The sequence below is a fragment of the Sinocyclocheilus grahami genome, unplaced genomic scaffold (assembly GCF_001515645.1).
Source record: "Sinocyclocheilus grahami isolate Dianchi unplaced genomic scaffold, SAMN03320097.WGS_v1.1 scaffold58.1, whole genome shotgun sequence".
Lineage (NCBI taxonomy): Eukaryota > Metazoa > Chordata > Actinopteri > Cypriniformes > Cyprinidae > Sinocyclocheilus > Sinocyclocheilus grahami.
Window position 1 is genome coordinate 2641272 of NW_015505237.1, and position 8336 is coordinate 2649607.

An 8336-nucleotide genomic window follows, 5' to 3' on the forward strand; every position below is an offset into this window, starting at 1 on the left:
TTATGGTCACCCTAGGGTTAGTCATGGTATCAATTGTGGCAGTACATGCAAACCATAAACAATGACATATGGTCATGTGACGGTCAAGAACCAACAAGGTTTGACGTTAAAGGAGCAGTTCTCCCAAAAAGATGAATTATCTTTGAAAAAGGCCATCCAAGACATAGATGAGTTTCTTTCAGAAATGTAGCATTGCATCCCACCAGTGGACCCTCTGCAATGAATGGGTGCCGTCAGAATGAGAGCCCAAACAGCTGATAAAAACACCACAATAATCAACAGGTAATCCACACGACTCCAGTCTGTCAATTAACATCTTGTGAAGTGAGATGTGTCCGTCATTAAGGCATTAACCTTAAACCAATGCCAATATATGAGTCCATAATCCATAATAACGCTTCCTCCAGTGAAAAAGTTCATCTCCTGCTGTCTTTTCACATCAAAATCCACCAACAAATTTGTTTGGAACTGTTTTGGACAGTTTTTTTGCTTATAAACTGTGTTTGATCTGTGCATATTTCTCTCCTAATTCAGCCGAGACGACTTTCTCATTGGAGAAAGCAATATTATGATTAGAGGATCCGTATTTTAGCCATAAGCAACAGTTTGGTTAAAAACATCTTGATGGATTTGTTTGCTTTTCACTTCACAAGATGTTAATTAAAGGACTGGAGTCATGGGGATTACCACCGACTTCCATAGCAAGGGGAAAAAATGCTATGTGAGTCAATCGCTACCAGTTTGGCTAGCAACATTCTTCAAAATATCTTCTTTTGTGTTCAACAGATGAAAGAAACTCATTTAGGTTTGGGTGAGTAAATGACGACAATTAAAATTTTTAGGTGAACTATCCCTTTAAGGGCACTGAGCTTTGGCATTTTTTTTTTTTTAGTCCTGTGAACTTCCTGTCATTCACACACACTCTCAAGTGACCAAGAATGCAAGCATGGGTATTGGGACAGGCTTTTGGATTTCTGTTGAGTCAAGTCAAGTCACCTTTATTTATATAGCGCTTTTAACAATACAGATTGTGACAAAGCAACTGAACAGCATTAATTAGGAAAATAGTGTCAATAATGCAAAATGACAATAGTAAACACTAATTTTTCAGTTAAAGCCAGTTCATTGAATTCAGTGATGTCAACATCCAGCTCAGTTTAAATAATATCTTTGCAATCATGTCAACGATATCGCTGGAAATGAAGTGTCCCCAACTAAGCAAGCCAGAGGCGACAGCGGCAAGGAACCAAAACTCCATCGGTGACAGAATGGAGAAAAAACCTCGGGAGAAGCCAGGCTCAGTCGAGGGGCCAGTTCTCCTCTGACCAGACGAACCAGCAGTACAGAAAAATCAATATAAGACGTAATAAAACAGACGATGAACAATATTAACAGCAATTATTATATGATGCAATCAAACTTATAGCAAAATGTGGTAGTTCTGTATGTTGTTTCAGGGTTGGCATCATCTGAGGTCCTCTGAGGGGTTGCATCATCTCTTCTCAGGTGTTCTGGATCCAGACTGAAGCTTGTGTTGAGGTGTTTTGGTTCTCATTGACTTTAGATAAAAACATCTGAAACATTCTTCTCTTTCTGTCTGTGTCTGTGTGTGTGTGTGTGTGTGTGTGTATACGCGTTTTTGTGACAAATGACATAAATTTGTATAATGACAAAGCTATGACATAGGTATTACAAGGAGAAGGTGACTTTTCAGGACATTACCCCATGTCCCCACTTTTCAAAACGCTTATAAATCACACAGAATGGAGTGTATTGAAAATCTGAAATAGCACAAAGTCTCCTGTAAGGGGTAGGTTTAGGGGTAGGGTTGGTGTAGGGCAATAGAGTATACGGTCTGTACAGTAGAAAAACCATTACGCCTATGGAGAGTCCCCACTTTTCACAAATGTAAACCTGTGTGTGTGTGTGTGTCCTGCAGAAGAAAGAAAACCATGCAAGTTTGGAGCGAGATGAAGGTGATTAAATGATGAAAGAATATTCATTTTTGGGTGAACTATCCGTTTAGGTCATCTTGAGCAAGTAGGTCAGTTTTTCACTAAATCATCACTCAGGTGCCTTACAACGTCTCTGATCGACCACTCACTGTATGTGTGTTTGAGTATCTCAGCTCAAACGTTTGGAGTAGAGAGACAGGAGGGGTCTGTTCGCTGTGAGGTGGGGGTTTGGAGAAATGATGAAACTGACATGCTCCATTGACTGAGCTGTGGAAAATGACTCGCTGCTCTGAGAAACTGCACACTGCAGAAATTCAATGAACCTATGAACTCTTGCCACTGGTGAGTGATGCTGATTCGCTCAAGGTTCCAAACCACAATTAAGAGCTTACTGCTGTTTATCCATGAAAGACTCTAAAATGCAACATTACTAATACTAAATGTATTTTTTTAAGAATGGGATATAATTGAGGTCTCTGACACCTATTATCCAATAAGTATAACAATTAGCTGATGTGATAGCATGTAACATTAACAAATACAGTGTTATTCCATTCTTATATTTTTACATTTTTATTATGCTTAGTATGGAAAATCTGACAAATGTTGGTCCTTATTTAATAGATGCCGATTCTTCAGTAGTTGTGCAAACAGTAATTTGCAGAAGTAACAATTTTGAGCAAACTTGACAGAATTTATCATTGTTGTTGTTGTTGCTGCTGCATTTTATTAAACTATTTGTATTTATTAAATCATGATGTATATTTCTAATTAGATGTGTAGACACATTGCTATGTATGAATTTAAAAAGCCATTTTTTAATTCATTCGTTCATTCATTAATTTTCATTCATGATTTGTTTGTTTTATTGTTGGTTACCAGATAGTGAGGTTAAACATCCAATGTGAATCAGGGTTTTCATAGTTAACTAAAATAAAAACTGAAAATAAATTAATAAACAAACAAACTTAAGGTATTTTTAACTGTTTTTTTCTTGTTTTCTTTCTTTCTTTTAACTGTTTAACGATGTATTAAAATAACTAAAAGTGAAATAAAAAATTAATAAAAATTTAACCCTTACCCTAAATATGCATAATAAAAAATAAAAATAAAAAAAACAATTATATACATATATATATATATATATATATATAATAAAAGTGAAATTCATAACAAAATGAAACAAACTGAAATTAAAATAAAAATTTTTTTTATAGCAATATAGCATCCCAGGATGTACCTCATGTTGAAAGCAAAGGGTGGTAACTTTAGAGAAGCTAAAATAAAAAAAATAAAAAATAAAACAACTTTTGATTAGTTTTTTGGTCACTACAACACTTCCATATTTCCATTTGTTCCATTTCTGACAACCTTATTTTGTGGAAAATTATAATAAAGCAGTCAGGGTGTCCAAACTTTTAGTGTGTCTAAAAGTTGTGAAACGCATAAGAGACTCTCTTAGTTTAATTATAAATATATTACATATGGTTTACACTTACGCTTATGAAATGTGCAGACTGATAAGAGAGCAGCTGATCAAGTCCCTGATTTGAGTCGATGCTTCTGCAGGCCACAGTGTGCTGTGATCACCCGTGATGTGACATACAGACACACACTAACTAGACACGTTCTGGCAAGCAATCACTAGAGCTAATTCAATGTTATGCAACGATGAATGAAAATCTGTCTTCACGATAAGAGCCCTGACATCCACTGTCACCGCAAAGATACGGAAACTGTTTCCTGCTTTTGTTTTCTGACAGCCGCAGTCGAGTCATTGCGGCCCGTATTTAAACCTCGTCTGTCGTGAAATTAAAAAAGTTTTATTGCAGCAAGTTCAGTAGCCTATCTTTGAAAGCCCCGTTATAAGATTTCACAGTCGCGCGGCCCCGTTCCTATTTGCCATCGTTGCAGTTTGTCAAACATAAAATGTTAATTGGATTGCTAAGTGAGAAATATCGCATCCAATAGAATCCACCTCCAGTCAAAATATTGGGGAAAAGCAATATTTCAAATGAGATTTTAATTTGGATAATCTTTTGAACTTTAATAGAGCCCGAGCCAGTGGGCATATTGAGATTACCACATCATTATTAAACAAAAGTGACACAAAACCATCAATTCTCAGTCCGTGACAGATAAACGCTTTCCACTGCACAAATAATATTAGTTCTGCCTACTGACGCCAGCTCTTATCTGCTTCTGGATTATTGGGTTCACACTGCTGTCAGGTGCTGAGAGATTTGACAGAAATGTTTGCATATATGAATAGCGGCACACACATATATGTTGGCAGATCCTCGGAGGAAGCCCGAGGCACTGCGAACGAGTCAAGTCCATATCGGCGGTTTAATGAAATCCCCCCTGCTCATCAAACACAGGCAGAGAGTGATTATACACGGAGAAGGACAGACAGACGAGATGAAACGTATGCTTTCCTAATATCACCCTCCATATCATTATCATATTAATGCACGCCATAAGGATGGACACGTCTTGGGGTCTGACTGATAACTACGCAAATATAGACGTGTTCAGATGTCCTGATGTAGGCTGTTTCTAATCTTGAGATCCATCATTGGGTGACTTTTCTCCAGAGGGCATTCAACAGTTTGCAAGGAAATGGACATACAAATTCACATTTTAAAACGCATAAACATCACGTGTGAACCATTACACACATCTCAGCAAAACTGAGTGCAAATGCTTAAAACAGCCCTGAATTCTCACATGCATCTCAATCCAGATTATACGAGCACTACATTGACTATATAATGGAGCTGAATAAGTAAACGACCTTACAGAACCACTGCGCAATTCAGACCATACAAATGTGACTCCACTCCGTCCATTCATGTAAAAGCAAGGCGAAGGACAAAGAATTACACTGGAGGAGAATTTCAAGGGCACTTTGGCTAACTCAGATGACCGGGTTGCATAGCAACTTCATCCATTCAGTCCATCAGGGTGTCAAATCCTGCTTTCCGTGAGCCGTTTCACATGCTGTCATTATCTATTAACAGCTTGGACACAGGTGGCAAAATGCTCCACTTTCAAGAACCCAAGAAGCAATTCTTAGTCTATTTTTACAGCAGGGGTGATGTAATGCTTTTCCTCGCAGTAGAGCCAGATGATTCGAGGCGTTTTGTTAATATTATAGCGCCACCTTGTGGTGCAGAGAAACTCTTTTATGTAAGTTTCTCTAACAAATGACATCATGTGTTTACATCGTAGGCTTAGGTGACATCAGAGAGGAGTGAAAGGAAAAGGAGGGTGAGGGAAGAAAAACAGAGCGAGAGGGGGAAAGCAGAAAGAGAATGGGAAGCTGTCTGGGGGAATGTGAAAGACTGACATTTGGAAATCAAAACAGAGTCATGTTAGAGAATAATGAGGATCTGAAATTGGAGGACAGAGTAGGTCAGGTTAAATATTTAAAAGTTACTTTAATACCCATCCAAGACAGCCATTATGAGGTGTAGATTGTACATCTAAATAATAATTAAATAGTATGGTATTACCATGGTACCATGTCCAATAATATACAACAAACGTTCAGTCGTAATAAATGCTCAGGCTCAGTGAGTCTATGAATTCATATTTAAGGAGGGGTCTTTGAAACAATCTCTAAAATACGATCACGAACAATTGCCTGAACCAGCACATTGTCCTATGATGATTCAAGTTCACTCTCTTGACTCTTGTGGCTCTACTGCGCCTCCTTGTGCTGGAGTAACACACTGAGATTTACAGGAGCCTTTATTGTAGAAATGTCATCTGTTCTTCATTATTTTTGAGAGGTTTCAAAGGCTAATTGTCAGTACTTAGGTCGCCTATTGCATATTAACCTTTTAATTTATATTACGAACCAAAATAATAATAATAATGCTAATTTATTTCCCCTATACAGCGGTGAAAAAGCACCAGAGTCATTGTAGAAAAAAAATCTAAAATAAAAATGACTTTATTTTAATATTATAATAAATGCTTTATTATATAATAAAAATCTTTGAAGCATTGGGAACATTTTTGTCTTGTGTTATAAAATTTTTAAAAGTTATTTTTAAACACTGTTCTTGTTTTCATGGGAAGGAGTTGAGTTCATTAAGGATAAAATATAATAAAAATTGGATATATACTGAATAATAGAGACAACACTAGTGATTTTAAACCGGACAGGCCACCAGTGTTGTTGTTATTATTATTATGTTCTTAAACACAAATCAATCTCAAATAAATGGTGTGTGAATGGGTTTGTCAGTCAGGATTTACTGATAAAAGAATTCCATTCATTGAAAACCCAATCGGAGACTTTTACAGTTTCACTCAAATCTTCTTTATACTAATATATTTGTTATGCATGTGGTACATGTTGTAATATCGCATCGTTATTAATATTGCATCTCACCCTGAAGAACATCACCAAAGACCTTTTTTTTTTTTTTGAGTATATTAAAACCCCACGCTCATGTTATAAAGCAAACAGCACTTTATATAGAAATCCCCCCCAAAAATATATACAAATTTAGTTTTGTTTCCATTCGTAAGACCGGTTCTTCAGGGGCATAAAAAAATAAATAACTGAAAGATTTTGAACAGAACTCTGGAAGAATCCCTGGGGTAATGTACCCAGATGCAAATCCCAATTCAACTTAAAGATATGGTCTGTCATCACCTCTCCTGCACACAGAAGTACACACATGCACACACAAACACCCTCACACACTGAAGGTGACAGGCTGTGATAGTAAAAGCTGTGTTCAGTTCTGTTTCTTGCTGTGAGTGCTGGGATCTCGAGGGCTGAAGTCAGCACAGAAGCCGTTAGTTGAAGGCTGAGACTCTGAGGGTGATGTGGATTCTCTGGAGGGTTGAGGGATCGGCTCACTGAGACAGTGGTACTGCTCCACGAAATCAGGACAGTCCTCCAGAAACCGGCAAAAATCATCTGCCACAAACACACAGCATGTTTACAAAGTTACAAATACCAAAGATATGACATAATTACTTAATACAACTTGATGCAAACTCATAGTAATCAGGTATCTATTTCCTACATTATTTTTTGTAAATAAATACAAAAAAAAAATTTTTTTTTTTTTTTAAGTGTCAACTTTGGTCTTATTTTTCTTGCAGTCCCTTGGTAAAAAAATAAAAAAAAATTAATTGTAGCCATTTAAAAAGAATTTGAAAAACTCCAATTAAAAGTTTTACTTTAAAGTATATTTTAAATCATTATTTTCTTAATATTTTGCCATGCTTTTAAAAAAGTGCACTTATTTTTATGTGTTCACTAACATACTAATGCACATGTAAAGCACAAACTCAGTAAAGTACAGTTCAGTACAACTGTAGTGTGTTATCTGATATTACACTAAAAGGTAAATATATTCATTTAAAATATAACTAGCAAATGGCAACTTCATTATTACAAATATGTAAATATATTTAAATACATGACATACTAGTTTTAAAATAAATTATATTAAAGTACATTTTAATGCTTGTCGTTACATTTGGAAGTACACTTAACCATATTTCAAAGACAAGAGAATTAATCATGAACTTACAGAGCTGTTTAAGTCCAGCCAAAAAAAGCACTATTAAGTTCAGCTAACTGCATTTAATATAAATTTAAACTATAATCCATTTTTATTTTATCGCAATTAACATGTACAAATCCACAATGTTCAGCTTGAAATTTAGTATATTATTTCCATAGTATCACTAATATTATCAGAGTAAAATATGCTTCAACCCAACATTATTTTACTCAAAATGAATGTGTGTGTGTGTTGTCTTAATCAGGAAATTGAATTCTAATTCATCATAATTTCATAATTATAAAGCACAAAGCCCCATAAAGCTGTAGTTTACAGTGGTTTTAGAACAGCTAAAGGGAGTTGTTAGGCACAAAGGCAAGTGTTTTACAATGATTTCAAAAAGGGCTTAGCTAATTATCAAGGACCAGAATGATCCATTTAAACAACTTAGATTTTGTCAAATGCCGATTTAGAAAGAATTATTCATACATTTTTCTTATCACGTCTTGATTTTTGTAACTTCCGCCACATGCTTGGCTCAGTCCAGAATGCAGCGGCGAGGCTTTTAAAGAGGATAAAGAAATATGATTCTATTAGCAAATTTGCGCTGACTCCCTGTTTGTTTTAGAGTTAAATATAAAATAAAGATTTACATTTTTGTATACAAATCCCTAAACAATCAGCCACTTTTGTACCTTACAAACCTCTTATAACCCTCCTAGAGCCAGGAAATTATAAACTTCTGGTAGTGCCTAGGACCATTCGTCATCAAAAAGGCGATAGAGCTTTTGCAGTAATGGGGCTGAGACTGTGGTATGAGCTGCCACTATATATATATATATAT

At 35.8% G+C, this 8336-nt stretch overlaps 1 protein-coding gene across 2 annotated transcripts in view; it reads right to left on the reverse strand.

Moving 5' to 3' along the window:
* Positions 1–6047: 6047 nt before the first annotated feature.
* Positions 6048–8336, reverse strand: part of lpcat1 (lysophosphatidylcholine acyltransferase 1) — a 48181-nt gene continuing 45892 nt past the window's right edge. For both annotated transcript variants that reach the window (XM_016270848.1, XM_016270847.1), the window contains one exon: positions 6048–6897. In XM_016270848.1, the coding sequence (XP_016126334.1) occupies positions 6713–6897 (185 nt within the window). In that variant the 3' untranslated portion in view covers positions 6048–6712. The remainder of the gene's footprint in view (positions 6898–8336) is intronic.